This window comes from Ptychodera flava, chromosome 4, assembly GCF_041260155.1.
Source record: "Ptychodera flava strain L36383 chromosome 4, AS_Pfla_20210202, whole genome shotgun sequence".
NCBI lineage: Eukaryota > Metazoa > Hemichordata > Enteropneusta > Ptychoderidae > Ptychodera > Ptychodera flava.
This window is the reverse complement of record NC_091931.1, coordinates 15,205,889-15,228,675: the sequence shown is the minus strand read 5'-3', so window position 1 is coordinate 15,228,675 and position 22,787 is coordinate 15,205,889. Positions and strand designations below refer to the sequence as shown.

The following is a 22,787-nucleotide window of genomic DNA, read 5'->3' as shown; positions in this document are numbered from 1 at the left end:
TCATAAACAAGACAATAAACTCGATATCTGTGCATCTTTACTTTTATTGTCAAAGTACCATCGACACCCAAAAAAACCCAAATGGTTCAGTCCACGCGTGGGTTCAGTCCAGGTATTTGCAACGCAAGTCACCTAGGCGACGGTAATCCGCACCACTTATCACCATCGGGAAGGTACTCCTCCCCCTATACCACTGGCGATCCCACCCTCAAGGCACTGCGTCATTCGACCAAGCATTGTTATTGTAATTTCCTGCATAAAATTAACAGCGAGGTCAACCGGTCAAACTCTCTCGGCATTTTCTCTCATGATGTTTTTTTCACTCATGATACTTAATTTTGATTGTCATAAACTTCTTCTTTCATTTGTAAAGAAATAAAATCGAAAAAATAAAACTTATAAAAAGTTATAAAAACTTGAAAATTGGGTTTTGTTCTCTTGCGCGGATCGCCAGAAAAGGGTGATTTTGCGACCCCTATATTAAATGGAACATTCCACTGAAACGTATGGGCCGATTTCATGTATGACCCCTTGTTGAAACGTCAGACAATTTTCTAATGCGTCAGAGCCCCGATGTTGCGATATTCACATGTTGTCATCGTTTGAAATTGAAAGAAGAACTTTGATCGAAAATCTTGACCTCAAGACAGCAAAATTTTGTATGAGCGGCTATCTGATGATAAAATTTCATGTATATTTAGTAAGATTCGAAGGTTTCATGAAATTTTGTTGAGCGGTTTCGATGAAAATTGATCGACAAGAGCGCGATCGGGAGGTAGCGTGAGTGCCACTATCGACATTTCCGCTGCAAAAATTTTAGCCCACGGGCCTTTATTTGCCGTGTTGGCTATCAACATAGCTGCAATAATTGTAGTCCACGTGTCTTTGTTTTGCCGTGTTGGCTATTCAGCCACTGGCATGGCCGACATTGTGACTTGAGTGAGGCCAGTGTGTACGCTATCGCGTACTGCGTAGACAGTTTGGATGAGTGTATATTCGCGTAAAAACAAAATATTTACTCATATCTTTGGAAAGTTTGAAACCACTGCGATTCAGAATTTACTTCAGAAGATGCTTTGGGACTGGTAAATTTTCGTAAACTGAACAAAATGTTACTTTCTTTAATGTTAACAAATGCAAACAAAATTTAGTGGCAGAATGCATACATCGCACACCATGAATGGTTTTTATGGGCTAGTCTGGCACCAATGATTGTAGTTACCCATTTAGCTGACATATTGCTAATTACAGAAACTTACAATGAATAAATCTTTTGAAATGTAATAATTTGCATAAATTAGCATACCTGAAAGGCTGAGCAGGGAAACTACATAGGATATGGTCAGATATAATTTTACATGATTTCATTGAATCCAGCATGTTTGAAAACGTACAAATTGAAAATTCTATGTCTCTATTTGGAATTATAATCGAGATATTTAATTTTTGCATATTTAATTAGGGGACTTAGTTTTCTGTGAACGCACTGTTTTTACGGTCGTTGAAATTAGATAATATTCAAATTTTGACCGCATATAATTTGTAGTTGAATAAGGTGTTTTCAGAGTAAATGGCCACAATTGGTTTCAAAAGGAATAATGCAACAGATTTTAGCTTTCATCAAAGTTGTTGATGTATTATTTCTGATATATTGACATCAAAACTTCATTAAAATTAAAAACGTCAAAAACTTTAAATGACGGCAGAAAAAAATATGAAAATTTATCATTTTAAAATCTGTATCTCCGGAACTACTCGTCCAATCTTGATCATTCAAGGCTTGTTTTGTTCCCCTCAGTGAGATCTTTAGATTGAAGTACATTCCAATTCTCTACTCCCAATATTTAAAATTGGCCTGACATGGCTACTAAAACACATACACAGTCAAAAGACATGTACATTATGAATGCAAACGAGAACAACAATGTCACTGCATGTGATAATTTAATTTTATTTGTTTTCCATGTGGCAGAATGTTTAATACAAAACTGCAAAAGTATCAAAAAGAAATAAAGAGCCATATATTATACCAAAAAAGTACCAAAAACACAAACAAAAAAGTACCAAAACACACCCAACATTGTTTTATCAAATGGTAAAAACATTTGTTATGCCTTTCAATATTATTACAGGCCATAAATATAAAACAATACTTGTTATCTCTGGTACTTCTTACCAAAGAGTGGATCACAATATTCTGAGGACAAACTTTGCTCAGTTTCTTTTTAGTTGTAGTCAACAGTAAACTCAACCACTACAGCTTAAAACTTAGGCAACCACTGTACAACTGAAAATAATATGGCTAAAATGCAGTGGTTGTGCGTGAAGCCATCTTTTTACAACTGAGAATCAAATCATTTGACATGATCAAAGTTGTAAGGCCTTGACACATAGAATACTTTCATGTTATCATAATCACGTTGTGCAATTTACTGTCATTGTAACACACTGACTTGCTTGAAAGCATTTATCAAAACAGTAACACAACAGATTAGTTTTGGTACAGAAAATGGTTGTATACAAACATGAAACATGCTTATTACATGTAATCACAAAAATGTCAGTTACAGGACAGTTCTCAAAAAAATGGGTACAAATACCCAGTAGTATACTTCTGTAATGGCTGCCATACTCACAATAGAAATATCAAATATTATGTAAATAAGAAAACAAATATACATGTACATTAAAAGCATTAATAAGTCAACTGCTTTTCCTAAATCAGCATTAAGGAATGTATTGTGACTACTAGGCAATTTATGGAATGTGATGATACCAGTTTAGAGCAGCTACAGGAAAGATGATAATTGCATACTGGCCACAACTGGGTGTGTGAACAGTCTATAGCAATGCACTCTCTCCTGAATCAATAAACAGGTACATGCACAAGGCAAGAGTCTGTCAAATGGAATTCTGATTGACTTGGTGTGAGCATGGTTCAAATTCTACAGACAAAACAAGCAGGATACTTTAACACTTTGAGTGCTGTATATTTTATAAAGATGACGGAAATTGACTTTGGTGCTCAAAGGGTTAAGGAGATGTCATCACAGGATCATATAGTGAACATGAATCACTATACTGGGAATTGACCAATTTTGGATGAAGATGGGGATTTTGATTCATAAAAGCCCTTATCTGTAAGCCCACACTTGTGGGAGTATTGATAAGTCTTTCTCTTACATTGAGGTTTTAATGTTGTCCCCAACAAGGTGTTAATTTTATTTTAAACAAATTTTCTTACAAGAATACACATCTGTTTCACAAGTAGTAACCGCATTAAAAAACAACTATGGGTGACTTTCTAGCTAAGATATTAAAATAGTATTATTATGTTTATTATTTGCATTGTTCGTTGCTTTACTTATATTTATATCTTTTTGCTTATATATATGTTCATATTACTTGATAATATATCTTATTTAAATATTACAATTTATAAATTATTGAAGGAAAAGTATGTACAAATTGTGATTTACATCAGGCAGTAAAGTAATGCTATCTAATCATGAAAGTTGTAAGATGAGGAAATCACCTTTTCACTATTTTCAAACCACTTTGCAAACTTCATAAACCTACCAGTGTCTATGATGTGACATTTTACATAAATCAACATTTGGCCATGCAATTATGTTTGTTATGCATGGTGGATGATAAAAAAACCAAATGGTGCTTCCAAAGAGGCTGAAATTTGCAAACCCAGTGATTTGCAAGCTGTTACAATAAGACTATGGAATTGGGCACATCTAACAACTGGTGAGCAAAGGATGATGAAGAGTAGAGACAGGCCTTACTTCAAGAGGACTGCCTACAATAGTATCAGTCAAAATGACAAGCAAGATTTTGGGAGCATGTACGCTCAACCTTTGATATGCTTGTCCTCCTTAGAAACTGTCCTTTTCTTGATTTGCTATTTCTCTACATAGTTGCCTGGTCAAATATTAACTAGTAGCATTAAAATAATATATATATAAACTGTTACAGAAAAAACAAATGTCATCGAAAGTTCTAAAGACTTGAAATTTACTATGTATTACACTGATCACATAACACTATTCTGCTTATCCCAGTGATGTCCCTCCTCAATAAGACATTCTTTTTCTACAAACCTTGCTGATTGTCTGATTTTTACGAAGTTTTACAAAATCAAGATGAAAACAAACAAACAAATAGTACATGTAATTTTTGACATTCAACAGTAAATTGTCATATCCAGAGTACTGACCAGTTTTGTATAGAAAATGTTTGGCTTGTAAACTCTCAGAAAATTCTGCACACTTTCAAGTAAACTTGCCATGAACTGTAATTCCTTCAGGGGAGAAAGGATAATGAGTAACATATGTGAAGATCTTTCACGTTATCAAAACTCCAAATTACACACTCCTCCTCTCTCAAGCACCTTTTGTTAAAAAGTTTGCTTTTTACTACCACCCCCACCCCACCCCACCACCCCCATCCCACCCCCATACTTATGTTCATTAAATCAACCATAAAACCACACATATGCATACTGTTTTGATGACCAAATTCCGAGCACAATTGCCACCTAACAATTTTGCTGCCAGACCTCCACCTCATAAACTTACAATAGTTGAGGTTTCACAAGTATTCTTCCCATGGAATTACAGTTCATGAAAATGTACAAGGTTTGTTCCATGCTTGGCATGGCAGACACAGTCAATACTACTAACAATTGTAATTCATGTGTCACTACAACCAACATCAAACTTGTGTCCATTTTTTGTACAAAGTTTTAAGAGATACAAACTTTTGTTATTAGCAGGAATGTGAAGTCAGACCTCATCAGTTTGATGTGTGGAGATTCAAAATCAGCAGGCACACACTTGAAATATTTCATTGTGTATGTATGCAGTAAATTTAAACTTTCATGATGCAATTTTCAACTTCATGCCATCGAGAAAGTGTATGGTGAATGTAGAGAAGCATTTGACTGATGGGTTGGCTTTGATATCATTATCTACTGCAGTGGCCAACATTCACAGAGAAACACCATTTTGTAACTCATGCGCAGAACAGTGACATAAAACCACTGCTCTCAGCACAAAACTGGCATTTGGTGAATGAAGCTGACAATCTCATGAGATTTCTTGTATAATCTACACAACCATGTATCTTTCGTATAAAGCAACAAGATACATATATAATATGAGTTGTACCTTTTTTGTCGATTGAATCATTCTTACCAGGATCTGCATAAATATGTAGAGGTATACCTTCTGTCACTTAACACTGTGACAGAACCTGTGCTGATTGTACTCTGTTCATTATCAGTCTATATAGACAACATTATCCACTATCATTTTCATGCTCATAAACAATCTCTATGTGCATGAGCAATTCTCCATCAAATAGGGAGGAGGGTGGACCACTATCTCTACTTCTCATCATATCGTACCCTGGTATGGCTATTACTGTGTACACTGGCAGAATAGGAAAAAATTCTGAGTTGACGATGTCTTCAAGAATCTGCTCTTTCACTGACACCAAGTCTGTCAGGAGCTTGAAAATATTTCAGATGACAATTTTCTTTAAAGTCAAAATGACTGAAAAAACATTACTACTATCTGAGTTGGAAATCACTGCCTATCTGCCTGCCCAGAGCAGGTTAATTTTTGGGTGGGAAAATTTATGGTCACTTGCCTGATAGACGGGTGGAAACAATGGGTTTGCTAATTTGAGAGGCTAAGTACAATTATATCATACCAGTATATTTATGGTGCAAATACAGCGATCTGATTGGTCGAGATGTGAAAAGAACCATGGTATATTGGCGATATACCACGGCTGGCATGCGCACTAGCTTGAGGAAAAGTCCTTTTATGACGTTCCACGCCAGAATTTCAATATACTGGTATGATAATAGCAATAAATCACACCCAGCGACGGTATACCACTCGATTTTGACCATTTCACTTCATATATGCACTCGCTATCGCTCGTGCATATATGTCGTGAACTGGTGAAAGTCTTGTGGCATACCATGGCTGGGTGTGCTTTATTGCTTTAGTATACCAGGTATACAGTATGCCAGACGTAGATTTGTCAGGGCAGACTATTCTCCTTTGGCAAGCAACTTTTAAAGTTACCTAGGGATACTAGTTGTTTTAAAAAAAATTTCCTACATTGCTCCATGACATATGTTATAGAGCAGCACCATTCAAAACATACATTTACAATGTACATCTCTTTACAGTAAAAGAGTGAATGACAGACCATCTATGAAATGGTTAGGAAATAGTTCCCTCATATTTCACAGACAAAAGATTGACTGAGCATTGACGGTTGTTTCGTCGTCAATACAGGAATTTTCCACTACTGAAGGTGTAAAAGAATGTGGATCACACCTTGTTTGGCACAAAATTCATCAGATGACCTTGTCACACTGTCACCACATTTGCAATGCATCCCCCACTGTTTCCTGATTGAGACCCGATATGGAAAAATCTTGGTTCACTTCACCAGTACAAGTTGGCTCTTTCGACTTCCCTGCATTCGCACTCGGAAAATCTGATGCTGATCTCCTCTGGTGATTTATGCTCAGTATAGCCCTCCCTCTCTCTGCTTTGTATTTCTAGTTTATGGCTTTTCCAAATATGTATGTATTTGCAGATATTTCAAGCAGCCATAGTTTTGGCAAATCCATTCACACAGCTCATCCACTACATCACCCCTATCAATTCCTTGGATCATGATGAGAAGACTGGAAATATCATGGCTATCTTTGCCAGTTTTCTGCATGTACTCAATAACTTGCCTTGCACTACGAACTGTGTTTTGATATTTATAGTCTATACCAGCTGGTTTGAGGAGGGAACGGTAGTCCTTGACAGTACTAGCATCACCATGATCATTGTTGGTAGGAGTGAGAAGGGCATCTACATCATCAGTTTTGTCTCTGTCATTCAGCAGATCAGAAATCCGTTTGCCTATTTAAAAAGAAAAATAAGTCAAAATCAGAACTGTCCTTCATAAGCCCTTTCTACTTTATTATTTTAATGATACATGTTACCATTCTTAAAGTTTGAGAACCAGGTTTGGTGTAACTCTTGATATTTCTCAATGATCAACACTTTTTTGTGATACATAAATGTGATAAATGTTGCATGCACCGGCATAGTGTCCTCAGAATCACTGGGAAATCACGACTTGTTGCTATAGTCAGTTGACATTCTGGTACTTGCTATGTACATGTAAATACATTACCAACATAATACAACCATTTTCAGTATTTAGATAGTGAAGCCACTGCAGTGAACTGCAATAAAACTGCTCATACTAATTAGTTTCAGCTGTAGCCAGCTAGCAAAGTCGACAACATTGTATGTCCCATGCAGACAGTTTGTCTGGGGAAGTTGAAATAAACAAGATTTGTACATGGACCAGTGCATGGTAATGTTACATTGTATCTTAATCTTGAACACAGGGTGCCAATCATAAACTCTCATTTACAACCCGAGCCTCAGACAGAGCTAGTTTTGCCTTTGTACAAGCAGACTTTTTGTCTGTATCAAGTAGCCTTGTTCAACACCAAAGTGGCCACGGCTACAGCTGAAACTAATTAGTGTGAGCAGTTTTATTGCAGTTCACTGCCGAAGCTTCGCTATCTAATACTGAAATGGTTGTAAATGTAGGGAAATATACTACTGACAAAACAGCTGTCTAGTATGCATATGGGCTCTGTGTTCTGCAACACATCTCTTTCACACTGATGTAAGTGTTTTCGATTGCTGTTTGACTACTGCATTTACAAGAAGTTACAAGTGTCAGTCTTTTTAATTTTGGAGCTAGCTGATTTAGGAGCTTTCAGATCTCACAGAATTACACGTAATTCTGTGGAATTACAGGATTCTGGCATCTCAAGGAATCGTAAATTAATCCTCTTTATCCAAAGTTGTATTTATTACTATCGTTTGTCTATGAAGCCTATCTAGTATAGGGGATAATCTAACACAGAGGCAGGGGTAAAAGTTAGTAATTTTCACTTCTTTGTGTGTATACTTGCATGTACACCCTTAGTTTACTGTATCTCCTGGAGACTTTACATGTACATGCTTGTGCTTTCTCAGAATGAATAGAAACACAAATGCTTACAATGTAAGAGCACAGTAGTGCAACAGACCTCATCTGAAATTGCACTGCCAAAAGGAGACCCTACAAAAACTTAATTTACACCTCAGAATTTTGTAAACTTTGTTCTGGATGTACACAAAGCAGCCACACAATGCAACAATAGTTGCATATATATCAACTCAGCATTTTGCAGGTGGAAACACGCGGTATGCACAGTCACTCATGTCTGACTGGCAATAACAGAACATTACCCTTGAAACTATGCAACTTTCCCAGAAAATTCTCTCTCGTTTTACACATTATCAGCCAAGATATTCAGGTGCAAAGATTTTTCCTTACCTCTGGCAAGCTGAGATGCTATAGTAAATTGCTCTTCCTTTTTCTTTTTCATTTCCTCCTTCCACTGTATCTGCAAAACATGGAATGGGAAAAAGACACAGAGCATTATTGAACACTGGTACTGAATATCTAAAATACACTGTGTTAGTATGGATTTCTATCTATTACAAGTTTTCTTACAAAAATTTACTTGGGGAAAATAAATCTTTCACAGTACACGTGTTTAAAAATAGGGCCAAAGTCCCTGAAGCTACTATAGACATGGATACAAAATTAAGTATTTCCTGACTGTATGGTCTTATCTCACTCACTCACAAATATTAAAGCTGTCTGACCAGCGGTTTTGAAAAAACAAGCGACTCAACAGTTGACAGAGCTCTGCTGTGTTATGTAGAGAATAACCTTTTGTGACACATGTATTGATGAAGAAGGTGGATATCTTTGATAGCTCATTTCAGGATGGCCTGACCAAAAATGGAAAAAAAATCTGTAAAAATACAGATTTGCATATTTCATCAGACTATATTAGTCTATAATAGCAAATAAACGAGAGTTAATTACATTCTAATTAAAGTAAACAAGACTTGCTTAAATCAAGATTTACGTCATAAAAAAACAGCACATCTGTCAGGTTATAAAGAATCTTGAGCTGGTTATCTTTTAATATCAGTATTTTTATCCTATTAACCAAGCACATTTTAACTTTCAAATTAACATTGTAAGTAGTTCTGTTGAATAAGTTGAGACTGTACGTACTCAGAGAAAGCACACTGAAGAGACAAATGTTTGAAACTTAAGAAGTTCAAGGTCATCAAAAGTATTATAAGGAATCATGTTACACTTTCATTGCACTGTTTACACAGATTGCATAATTGCTATAAATAGCACATGAGGAATCTTACAGCCCAGCTTTACCATAAAAACCCTATCACTTTGATCACTCTTTTAATTGACCACTCTATTTTTTTCCTCAAAAAGTAATCTTATTTTATCCTCACCAAGTCAACCATAAATGGAAATTAGAACTTTCTCTATCTCTATTTATTTGACCACCCTATCATGACAAACTATTATGAGCAATTTCTTTTAGATAACATAAATGGTGGTTCAGAATATATCAAAGTTGGGATTCAGGAAAGTTGCCTTTACGTGTTTTAATCCTCAATTCACTATGAACAGTTAAAAAAAGTTGAACTTTCTGATAATTCCACACTAAAATTATTTTGGCTTTGATGATTTCCTAATTCATTCAATTATTTAAAATCATATTAATTATTTTTTTCTGGGTGAATTGATAGGGTTTATACAGTACAAGAATTACATACAATGTAAGTCAAACTTTGACCAAAAATGACACAAAAATTCCTTAAAAATACAAGTTTACATATTTCATCACAATTTGAACAAATCTAAGTTGGGTTATCCCTAGGGACCTGTATACCAAATAACAAAGCTGTCTGACCAGCGGTTATGAAGAAGAAGATTTTTTGCCAAAAACACCTTTTTTGGCATTAATTTGCCTATTTTCAACAATATCAAAAAATTAAAAAAAATAGTTTCTCAAAATCATATTTTTCATCTACACAACAAATATCAAATCAGTAAGTACTGCGGTTCTCAAGATATTTGAGTGGACGGACGCCTCACAAACGGACATACATACATACATACATACATACATACATACAACATACATACATACAGACTGACGACGGACGCCAGACGGATACCCATCCCAATAGCTTCTATAGACTATAGTCTATAGTAGCTAAAAATTCAGCTCATGGGTCACATCAAGAAGATGAAGGATAAGGGATGAAAAGGTTTTGAAAAAATACAGAATCACATACAAAGTGGTCAGCTTTAAGTCTGTATCTACCTAGCTTACTTGACATATGAACCAAATCAAGCTTAATTGTATTTTACAAATGTTTGTCTACTGTACAGACATTGTTGATGACAATACCCACATCTAAACCATACTGAACAATTCTAACTGTCCAGTAAGAGCACACAGTTATCTTTTTTATTGCATCAATACCTGATCCTCAGTCAGTCTTGCAAGAGCAATATCTGCATCTGATGGTGTCTTTCTTTCTGAGGGAGCGACTACCACAGAGGCCATTCTCAAGGATGATGTGTTGTTTGGCAGCAACTTCTCACATTCAGATCCATCCTCAACAGTAGAATCCACAAGGAGGGAAGGTATCTCTTGATGTCTGAGCACTCCCTCCTCGCTGTTTCTGCTGCTGTTGCTCCTATGTCGACGTCTTCTCTGTTCCAGTTTAGATTCCTTCTCTTCCATTTCCTTCTCTTCCTTGAGAAGGGGATTGGTTTCCTGATCTTTGATAGAGTCGGTTTCAGATGATGACCCCTTCCTGACAGCTCTCCCAGGCTTGGGCAAACATCCACTCCGCTTGCCCCTCTTCTGTTGCTCTGAAAAGTGGGGTGTCTCGCTAACCACGCTGAAAGTTGTATGAGTTTGAGGTCTGCCTTCACGGTCTTCAACCTCCCTAGAAATGATATAAAATCATGTGATCCAAGGCACAAGTGCAGAATACTGGGCCAGGTGATTATCAGGAAAGGCAACATAGAAATTAGGGCTTGCTTTGGGGGTAACTTTAACAGTGAATAAGTACAAACATACCCCAAGAAATAATTTTGGATCGCACTACAGCATAGCACGGTCCCAGAGTTCTTGAGTCTTGCCTTTCCTGATAATCACCTGCATCAATATTACTGAACCCCCCACATGACTATGAATTCGAACCTGCATTGCAATTCAAATATTTCCACAAATTTCACGTAAAAAAGTACCCAACAGTTACATTGTATAATAGAATACAAAGAATTTTTTTCAAGTTCATGGTCCATTTTAGGGTATTTCACTTTTACTTGGCCAAAAAAATCCAAACAAAATGACTTGGTCCCTTTTCAAGGCAAGGGTAATGCATCTTTGAGAATACACGAGATGCCTCAAGATAGTGGATTAATTCCAGTACCTGTTGCCTGTTCCCAGGTGTTGTGATGGGTCGCTGTCACTCTTCACATACGTAGCCTTGGCAGTCTTTGGATCAACTGTAAAGTGATTGGTAAAATTTAATCTTGTCGATAAAGTATTCTTTTTATGGAAATTATTGGAAAAAATTGAGTGCATGTATTTTTTTGACATGGATTCTTCTCCTTGTGTATATGTATAGTATGCCTGAATCTCTGATTTCCTGAATAATAAGAGTGCACTCATTGGAGGGGTGAACAATTTCATATTTCTAAAAGTTGAATGGATTATTGACTTTGTGATGGGGAGTTTTTCATCTGTGCACTCCAAAGAATTTAATGTTTTGTATTTCTGGGAAAATAGAGTGAACTAGTTTTCAATACCTTGTCATGGTGACACTGTTAAATGAAAAATTTATAGTTTCTGATGAAAAAAAAAACATGTTTGATAAATTTTCCTTGCCATCATTAATTTCATATGCAATGAAATCAAACACCCCTTATTACAACCATAGATTCTGTGATCAACATTTATATTAATGCTGTACAAATTATACGTCTTGATTTCTGTTTAAGCCGTGTTTGTGGTGGGAGAGGGTGTGTGTGGATGATGCATGTACATGTATGCAAATGCAGGATTTTAGTATGTCTGATTACAAGAATTGTTCTAGTTCTTCCAAAGAACACTGTGTCAGTCACTGCTGTATTTAACATAATTCAAGAGTATGAAAGGGTACTTATACCGGTATGACGAGACATACAAAAGGACAACATCAGTTTCATACAACTTGCAGCATAACACAGTGTGTCATTGAACAGTGGTGAAGCAATGTTTGAAATTCATAATGAGAAATCTTTGGTATGCATGCATGTTAGGGATTTTAAAGTGTTCAATATCAAATTGGAAAGCGCATTACAATTTTTTGACAATTGTCGATTTTCATCTTGTAAAAGAACAATCTCTTAGCAATGCGTATTTTGCGTGAATCATTTTTGTATCATATACATGTATTGAAAGACTCATCTCATATACAAACCTGATACACTTTCTCTTTCAGAAATAAAAGATTCCCGTCCAGTACTGCTTGATTTTTCATGTGTCTGATGAGTAACTTGGGCAGTCCTAACTGGAGAAGTCCTCAGTGCAATGTACTTCCTCGTGTATTTGATAGTTAACACAGTCAGCACAAGCAGGGCAGTTAATGAAAAAGCCACACTTAATTTGCTGAAAGTATCCAGTTTGTTACTCAGATGATGCACTCTTACACCCGCCATGGGATATCCTGTGAAAAAAAGATGATGAAGTAAGATGTAAAAGGCATCAATATTTTCCAGAGTGCAAAAACAAACACACTTAAGTTTTCTGATCCCTACTTCAGTGTTAAATCTGCAAAAATCACCACAAACATTGTGAAAGCATATATCTCCTTGCAATATATACAGTATTTTCTAGTGATCATCTATGGGCTGACGCATTTAATTCAAACTTGTAATGACATTCCACCAAAAAGTTTTCTTCCAAAAAGTTTCAACATAATGAAATATTTATGTATTTCTGATTGTGTGTAGCCACTTTGCTACTGTTTGCCTCATTGCCCATGCAATACCCTCCTCCTCTCCCTCTTGTAGGGGAAGACTTGTGGTTGGGTATGAAGTAAATCTGAGTCTGAATCCTGTGATAATATCATAATTTTATAGATCCAAGCCCATAAACTTGGGCAGAGTAAGATTGGAAATGTACATTGTAATTGAACTGAAGTTGACAGGTTACAACTACCGATACATGGTAGTAGGGGTTTTTTTGATGAAAATATTTTTGAGATACTCTTCTTTGTCATACAGTGTAGGTGTTGATTAGTTTCCCTGGCTGTGAGTAAAGCAGCTCCTGAGCTGATCCTCACCACCCAGTATACTTTGTGCCAGGATAGTGAAGCTTGACACAAGTTATGACAGCTGCTATCACACCATTTCATAATTTCATTCCAAACAAAAATATTACAGCCTTTTATTTTTAAATTTTGCAGTAAGAAACTTTATATCTTCACTGCCATGACATGAGAACTGTGATGGCACATTCACAAGCATTGTTTAATTGCAATGGCGGCAACTATGTACATGTAAGTCAAGGAAAAGTGTTATCATCCGGCAGTGATGTATACATATCAGTCAGCTGCTGGCAGCCATCTTGAGCAACCCGCTGCGCAACTCTGACAATAGCTGTAAATGTCGGCCGGAATGTTGATCCTCTGTGCATAACTTCTAACTCAGCCCTCTTAACCTAAGAAGGCAGTAGGCACTGCAATAACTATTAGAAAGCCTGTTATTTCATTCATACCTTCTTCAGCATCGACATCGACATCACGCACTGCTTCCGGTTTCTCTGAGGTTGACTTTATTTGATCAGTCTGAAGCTCTGGACTTCTACCACTGCCTTCATCAACCGTGATAATCTTGACTTCTTCTTCTTCTTCTTTTTTCTTCTTTCCCGGAGTCGACTTTGGAATGACATCAGTGGGCTTGATCTCAGTGCAGGTAGGATGGAAGTCAGGTGGGTAGTTGTTACAGGACTCACAGTTGCCGTATTGGTCACGGAAAAAGCTGCAAGCAGTTAAGCAAATGAGTGTAAATGATATACATGTACACCAGCAAATGCAACCCTTGCATCAGATCCTAAAGACAATGCACGGACAAGAAAGAAAACCATCAGACTAAAACAATGACAGAATGGTAATATAGAGGTTGAGGTACAATGCCAGACAAAAGCCGAGGGTCTTTCTCAAGTGATCAGCATTTGAACTCACATTCCTATGAGAGTAGAATTTTATCTATTTTGACTCTTTTCATGATTTAATTTACTCACTTGCATATTACTAATCAATACCAGTATTACCACAATCTGCATCAAAATAAGAAGCTTTCTACAAAATTTCAAAGTTCCAGAGCAAGTACTTTCTTAGTTTAAGAATTTTGACCAATATTTACATTTATTTTGCTCATTTGCATAAGTATTCATGTGATCAACTTGGCTTGAACAAAATATGCTCCACATCTTGGTGGGACTATATCAAAATTTTGTGTTTAAGATTTTCCACCATTAATAATTTATTGAGCTCATTTTCATATTTTTGGAGCCATTGCGTGAAGATCTTAGATATTTCATCAACATGTGCTCACAAGAAATTCAAGCTGATAAAAAGTGCCATCGTTAAACTGAGAAAACTGAGTGGACAGACAGAATGACATACATGTGCAACATACATGTACATACAAAACACACACATACATGCACACACACACACACACACACACACATACATACATACATACATACATACATTAATATATAGAGACTGACAGATGAGATGAACAACACTGGACAGCTACTTTCCCTTTAGCTTCTGTTACCATAGCAACTGGAAGCTAAAGCTTATCACAGATACAGATCCGGGCCTCACAATAGCATCTGATTATTACTCTCTCAACATAGGGTAAAAATTTTGGATCCCCAACTCATTTCATTATATCACTTGTCTAGACATAACAATAAAATTACCGTAAGTATCAGAACTGCTCTCTGTAAATATAACCGTCTATTTGGTAACTGTCCAATCTGTTGTGGGGCCATTTGAAAATTGTCACAATTAGAGTACCATAAATCATTACACATTAAAGTTCCTTTGTACTTACCCAGGTAGGCAAGGTCCGCACACAACATCACTGTATCGAGTACAATTGGTGGCACTGGCCACATTGTAACACACAACAGCACATGGCCTGCATTTCATGTAACCAAACTCATCTGAGTAGGTTCCTGACGGGCACTCCTCACAGTGTGTGCCTTTGCCAATTCCATCTCCGCAGTCCTGGAGTTGCAACGTATAGACATAAAAAATGCTTAGTAACATGGATCCTTAGCGCTGTGAAAATAAAACCTAATGCTTCAAATATCCAGTTCTAAATTTAAACATAGGTTAGTTGTATAAATGGGTTAAAAGAAAGTAAATTCATGAGTAGAAAATATACCTTTTTGCCAATATGCACATTCACTGCTCACATAAAATGATGCATCAACATGCATTGGCTTCTTAGAAATACCGTATTCCAGTCATCCTCTGTATCATCATTGTAGGCAAATTAGTTTCCCCTTTTGTTTCTTGGACCATACGGCCAAATTTTGGGTCTTCTGTGTTTTGTTAATATATCAACATTCCATGTTTGGGAACTTTCATGTTAAATGTCAGTATTAAAGACTATTTTAATCTAAAATGTACATTACAAAAATGTGAAAATACTACTGGTCAAAATTACCTAAAGCAATATGTTTAATCAGGTGAAATTCAGCATAATATGCTGGGTATTATTTTATAGCTTTGCCAATACCAGTGAATTTTGTGACGTCATCCCCCGGTTTAAGGTGAAGCTGCATGTTGCCACCACAGTTTTTTCAAAGCAATATTTCTCATCAAAGATGACAAGGAAACCCCCTCATACTATACCGGTATATTTTCAAAAAGCAGAGACTCTAAAGTTTAGTATTGTACAGTATATAGTTTACTCGAATGGGCGTATATTCAGGGTAAAACTTCAATTTTGGTATTAATAATAAAAATTAATTTCAGTCAAAAACTTGATGCTATTTTCTAAAATGTAATATTTCACTTCAAATAAAAAGTATAATTAGAAAAAAACAATATTTTATTTTGCATTATCTATCCTTATTCTAAAGTGGCAAGGGTTGAAAGACTGACACTCAAAAAAGTGATAAAAATCATGATTAACAAAATTAAAATGCCTCTTTTTCAAAATATAAGAACTTTATTGCCAAACAAAATAGTCGTTTTATTATATAGCATTTAAAGAACATAATATGAAAATTTCAAAAATTTGACCCAGTCAGAGTGGACTAAAATTCTTGGAAATTTTGAAATTTGGAAGAAAAAGAAGCAAGAAAATCAGGTAATTTGCATATATTTGCATAAATTAACACTTCTTTATCACTCAACTTACAACTGCTTGACAAGATAAAAGGTGAACCCAACCAATTTTTTAATCTTTGGTGTACAAACTAAATAAAACTGAATCAATATTTGCAAAAAAGTGATTTTTGAGCAAAATACGCTGTTGGGTGCAGTGCCCCCTTAATAATACATCAAATGATCAAACATTGTGGCCCCAGATGTTTTCTAAATCTACAAATTCCATAGCATTGCCACAACTATAAATTAATAGCAATAGTGTAACCCATCCTGTGTGCATGTAGGTTTTACAATTTCCTGCATCAAGGTAACATAGACACGCATAGTACAACATCCACCAAAGCATGGTATACCAGGGTATACTCTTGGGCTAGAGCATAGAGGTACCAGTCTGACCAGGGTATTTCAGGCCCCACGGTGAATACAGAAATTCTGAGGCTGCCTTAATAATTTATGCAGCATTACTCCATGTAATACCCCCGCATGTGAATGAAAACTGGAGTAACAAAAAACATTTTGTAAATTTGTATCAACAATATAGGTAATGCCGCATACCTTCATGTATCAACTGACCATTTCTTCTGTAATTTACAGCACATTTTATACATAAACGACAGTCATTTGTAATTAAAGGTATATGGTGAACAGTCTCTAGGCCCCACGAGTTGGAAAATGAGAAAAAGTGACTGCATTAAGGGAACCGTCATTATTTATAGCCTAAGTGATCTGGAATGTGAGGGGGTCACTCAAAAAATTGAAAACTTCAAAAGGGGGGGTACTTGCTCAAAATACGGAGAGGAAGAAGGGGGTTAATCAATATTTGGTAAATTGAAACACCTCTCAAATTGAACCATTGCATACATCAATTTCTCAAAATTTTCGATGGGAGAGGGGGACACCCCCTCTCTTGCTCTCCCCCTTGGGGTGTTATAACAGTTTTACAAGTAAAAAACACATTGAAAACACCTCTCAGATTGCACCAGACTGCACCATTGCACACATCAATTACTCCAATTTTTTCACAGGATCTAGGACAAAACTGAACTGTTGTGAATTTATCATTTATTATCACACAGAAACATATTTTAATTGACTTCAGGCTTTTCATTGCAAGCTGGCAGCTGGAGAAATGACACGAGAAGGTCACAGGTTTTCCATTCCTGATTCTTTGGTCTTCAATCTCTGGTAAACTGAGAACTGTTTTTTACAAAATGTATTGTCATTGTTTAGTTGTGTTGAATAAATTGTGACTCAAACACTGATGTGTTCATGACAGAGTGTTCAATGTCATTTTCAAACAATTTTACTGAGTGCAAAATAAATTGAAACACATTTCAGATTGCACCATTACACACACCAATTTCTACAAATTTTTGATGCAAGAGGGGGGACACCCCCTCTCGAGCTCTACCCCTTGAGTAAAAAGGCAAATTAAAAACACCTCTCAGCTTGCACCAGACTGCACCATTGCACACAGCAATTTCTCAAAGTTTTCCGTACAAGATAGGGAACACCCCCCCCCCCCCGACACTTTCCCCCTCAGCCTCTCTAGCGTTCTCAACCATCTACTTTCAAATTCTGCCCAGTCAGATATCCTTGTGAAAACCCATCCAAATTAAGCAATATTATATGGTCAGATACATGGTTATAGCATGAGCTTTTATCTGTATTTTGTTGTCACTTTGAATTTCATTTTGTTGGTTTCATCTTTTCAACTGTCATGAGATAGCCGATAATAATCAAGCAGGGTGCTTCAGGATTGGAAATGTCTTTACTATTGCTGTATTTTGTAAATTTTACAAACAATACATGTATTGGTATAACTCTTCTAAGGTGGGGGCAGTGTTGAAATTAACGTCGGTCCGACGGTCCGAGACCGACAGATTTCTCATCAGGCCGAAAGTTTTTAGCAACATGTCGGTCCTTATGACTGACTGAAATTTGGAATAAGTAATGAAAATTTCTCTCTGTCAAGACCTGTAACAGATGCAGATGATGACTGACTCTGAATCATGTGATTCTGACTTGAATGCCATGCACCTATCAATGTTTTCCACCGTGGGAGTGCATGGCAACAGGGGATATTGATCTCACTTCGTGTCTGGTAGTGGGGAATTTGATTTCTATGGTACGCCAGACCGGGGGGGGGGGGGGGGGGGGGGTTCACAATGTCGCAACATAGTAATTTTTGTCTCGCGACTTTTACATTACGAAGAGTCTAATCCCTCATAGCAGTGCAGCTCAGTGCAGCTGATTACATTCAGATCAGTGTCAGTTACGTCCATGCATGCAGATGGATTCTAGCAATGGAATGAATTGATTTTGGTGCAACAATGCGATACAATATTATAATAATACTTGTCCAATGAGTGTAACCCTGGTAATGTTAGCATTAACTGATCGTGGTTTTCAGGAGAATCGAGTGTCTGTCAAACTTTTCAGAGTCATTTTAATAACTTTACGCCGCTTTCAAAGGGCGATGAGACCCAACAATCGCTCAGGCAAAACTTTTCGATGAGAAAATATGCATTCATTTCCGCGAGTGGTGACGTGTGCCATTCATGTTGTCTGCAATTTCTATAATCGAGAAAAAGTTACGATACTTGTCCTTTTAATTAAAAGTATAACTTCATCTGTTTCTTCATGAATGCAACAGAGGCCATATTTAAAAGTAATCCATACGTCATATCAAAATACATACCAGGTATTTTCTCCCTAATGTTTTACATAACAATAAAAAAGAAAAATGTTTGCATAAAAAATTATTCATACACTCCCCTTACTCATGACTGTTTTCAGGGTACTAAGCTATTCACTCACTATTCTACCACTCGCGTTGGCTTATTTCAGAAGTGATTTTCAGCTCTCCAACTATTGTCAAATCACAATATCACATGCCCAGGTGTAGTGTACAATTATACACAGCAATTTAGAGAACACCATCCCATCCCCAATAGAAAGTCATGAGAGACAAACTTTCTCGCTTTCATCAGCCACATGTAGCCAGTGCATGAGCCTGTATTCGCCGGCCTCTGGGTGTTTGACATAATTTTATAGTCCGAGAGTGGGGGATTTGACATGGCTAGAAAAAAATTTCAAATTCTCCTAGGCCTGTTAGTCCCATAGTCCCCCTCTCCGTGGTGGAAAACATTGATAAATGTGTGCGCATGACAGTGAGGAAGATGAGGGCTGTGATCTTTTTCAGATTCCAGATCATGTAGCTGAATGATTCATTCACTTACACTATTCTGCAATCTATGTGAACAATATTCCTTTTCAGAGAATACTTACAGACTCTATTGATAAAAGGACATGAAAAATTAAATATTACAACATTCAAAAGCATAATATTGGAGGACTTAGTTTACTTTACAACTTCATGTATTGAGGACCGGCAGTTAAGGACCTGAAGCTTTGGCTTGGTGCAGGCCCATGACCTGAAGCTATTTTCTCTTAATTTCGCACACTAGGTGGCGGGTCGGTTAGAATGTCTGAGTTACAGAGGGGAATTACTCAAATTCATCAAGGGTGGCATGGGGGGGGGGGGGGAGGCTACTCAAAATTTCAGTTTCTGATGAAATTTCTCCGACCTCTTCCCCCCCCCCCCGGGCCGTAATAATGACGGCTCCACAATGTAGGCTACCCGCGTCCGTCCAGATACACGTAGCTCTGCATGATAGGGCTGGTGTATGCAATTGACAAAGAAAACATTTTGTCTGTGGTGAACATGTATGTTAGCCTGGAGGTACTCCATGATGTTACCTGCTACGCCCTCAGGTGCATGTCCATGCCGTGCAGAGCTATTGTCAGGTGTACATCACTAGCGACTATGTGGTCTACAGTACTACCGTGTAAGCGTACATGCAACAACTTCAAAAGTCACTCTTCCTCTTCCCAGCCTTCAATTGCAGAAGCGAGACATGCTACTGCCTACATGTATCTATACTTGTCCAAAGCTTGGCAAGTTCCGGGAGCTTTTTCGGGTTGTCGACAACCGACTGCATGACCTAGGTCGCGGTTGATCCGTAGTAGAGTGCGCCACCAGCGATGTAACAGTGAAAGTCTGCATTGGCGAAAGGCTAGCCTTTGGTCAACGACTGTGGGCGCGCTTGGCCACCATCCGTCACACATGACTTGTGACATGTGAATATCACGTGCTGGGGATAGTGAAGGTTCTTTCTCGGCGTGTTTGTATATGTGACTTCGAAATTTTGAATAAATTACCATTCATTATCAAACTGAACAAGATTTGGCGTAGACGGAGCGTGCAAATATGACTTAGTACCTGCATCACTCTAGGCCTAGGATAGGGAAAACCTTCGGGGGGGGGGGGGTTGGTCTTTGAAAATAAACGACAGCTGCCCCAAATAATTATTAATTGTGTAAAAAATCATACTTATTATTTATATGCATGGACTTAGAAAAGTGAATGCCCTTTCTCCTTAAATAAGACGCACCATCAAGGAGCGCAAAAATGTCAATATTGATGTTACACTACCCGCCTCCGAAGACCCAATGGTTCAAGCCTTGCGATGCGACGGAATACTTTTTATTCTGTCAAGTGACTAAAATGATTACAAAACAAGCGCTTGTTAGTACATTAATTTACCACCGAGGCTCACCTGATTTGGTTGAAATCCTGGGTTACACTTCGGACATTTTCTGCACTTCTTTCCCACATCGTCGTAAAATCTCCTGAAGCCGTCTTCATCAGGACACGTTTCGTCAAGTAGCTCATACACGGGACGATTCAAGGCCGGCCTGTGATTCGGTAGAGAAGTGGTTTGTTTCTCCACTGACCTACATGTGAAAAGATTATTGTACGTGTACATTAGACAGCAGAAAATTACCACAAACAGGTGGTGGAACAGCTCAGACGAAGCGTTATTCACAATGATGCAGCTGATGATAGGCTATTACACACAGGCGCTCCTTAGCTGGGTAGTCATTTTCGGATCGATCTATTGATCCCGTAGTCGATAGCCGCAACTGCGACCTAAGTGAGTATTTAGGTTGCAATGGCGGGCATATCAACTACGGGATCAATAGATTGATCCGAAAATCGATCTACTTAGCAGCTACCAGCTAAGGAGCGCCTGTGCTATTACAACATGAAAAAAGTATAGGCCTATAGCTATTTTATACATAACTTTAGGCATTTTCACAACGTTCGCAACAAAGTTATCTGCACAAACGAAAATGTTCTTCAGAGGCAAACATTCGAAGTACAAACCTGAACCGGTTGAAGTAGTACACTGCCAATCAAAAACACTATTGGCATAAACGAAGAAACTACGTTCAACTTCATTCCCAAAAACTTCACAACTGATGACCCCTTCTTGACCTTGACGTCGACTGCGCGAGTCTTTGGGGCCGAACCTAACAGGGTGATTGTTGAAAGCTTTGCTCGTTGAGCGATGAACTTTTGCAGATTCAACGCTGTCGCAAACCTGCGTAGATAGAGGGTGACAGTAAGGAAGTCAATCCTTAGAATAACGACCACAGCGAGCAGGCAGTTGCTGGTGTTTGTAAACACAGATTACGCACTTCGATCTTTCCATAACACTCAGGACCCGGCAGCATCAAAGCGTATATGACGATGATACTCCCAGGACGCAGGTACGCTCAGAGGCGGTACAAAGACAGTCTACTCACCAGTACAGGTATACAACTGTCGCCTCTGAACTTGACCTTCGGCAAGTAAAACATGTATTACAAACAGTGATGTGTAGGAATTACAACGGCGATTCGTACGTGCAGGTGTAGTATTACTCACAGTCATGTGAGCTTTAAATGATGGGCGCAGCTTATATGTCGAGCAAGACGGGGGAATCCCCGCCTATGCTTCGCATATAACCCACGTGATATCTCGGAGGTAATCATGGCTAATTACTGAGTGAAGTCTCTCACTTTATAAGTGGGCAGTCTCACTATGGTAATTAGAAGGGCACTGTTGGTTACTGTCTCGCTTATAAGCTGTAAAAAGTCGAAATATGACGAAAACACGAAAGTTGCTCGAGTTGCGCACTCTTGGAAGAATGCCAATGTTGACGATCTAGCCGTTAATACAACCTGCCACCACAGCCTAGTAGTTCTGCACAGTGCATCCTCTTGACACGTGCACGGCTAGGCCTAGCGGTGTGTGAACGCGTGATAGGCTAATGTCTGTGTGTACGTGCGTTGCTGAAGAGATGGAATCCTCTGGTGCGAAGGACAATACAAGATACATGTATCATCGCCGTATGTAGTTCTGCTTGCGGGGAGCGTGTTGATAATCATGTTGTGTACGTATGCACGTATTGACGCATTCGTGTGGTGAGCATGGCGCACACACTCTCACCAAAAGTATCGATTATAGTTCCTTTCCGTTTTGACGCTCCATGT

General features: G+C 37.8%; 1 protein-coding gene across 1 annotated transcript; it reads right to left on the bottom strand.

The window, feature by feature from the left end:
* Nucleotides 1-1,927: 1,927 nt before the first annotated feature.
* LOC139130983 (uncharacterized) lies at nt 1,928-22,187 on the bottom strand. Its single transcript, XM_070696862.1, has 10 exons — nt 22,059-22,187; nt 21,637-21,853; nt 21,026-21,203; nt 15,115-15,290; nt 13,763-14,025; nt 12,465-12,710; nt 11,433-11,508; nt 10,472-10,943; nt 8,431-8,500; nt 1,928-6,947 (listed from the first exon to the last, which is right to left on the bottom strand). Exons 4-10 carry the CDS (start codon nt 15,210-15,212, stop codon nt 6,598-6,600), a joined length of 1,575 nt encoding a protein of 524 aa, XP_070552963.1. The 5' UTR covers nt 15,213-15,290; nt 21,026-21,203; nt 21,637-21,853; nt 22,059-22,187; the 3' UTR covers nt 1,928-6,597.
* Between the last annotated feature and the right edge of the window lie 600 nt (nt 22,188-22,787).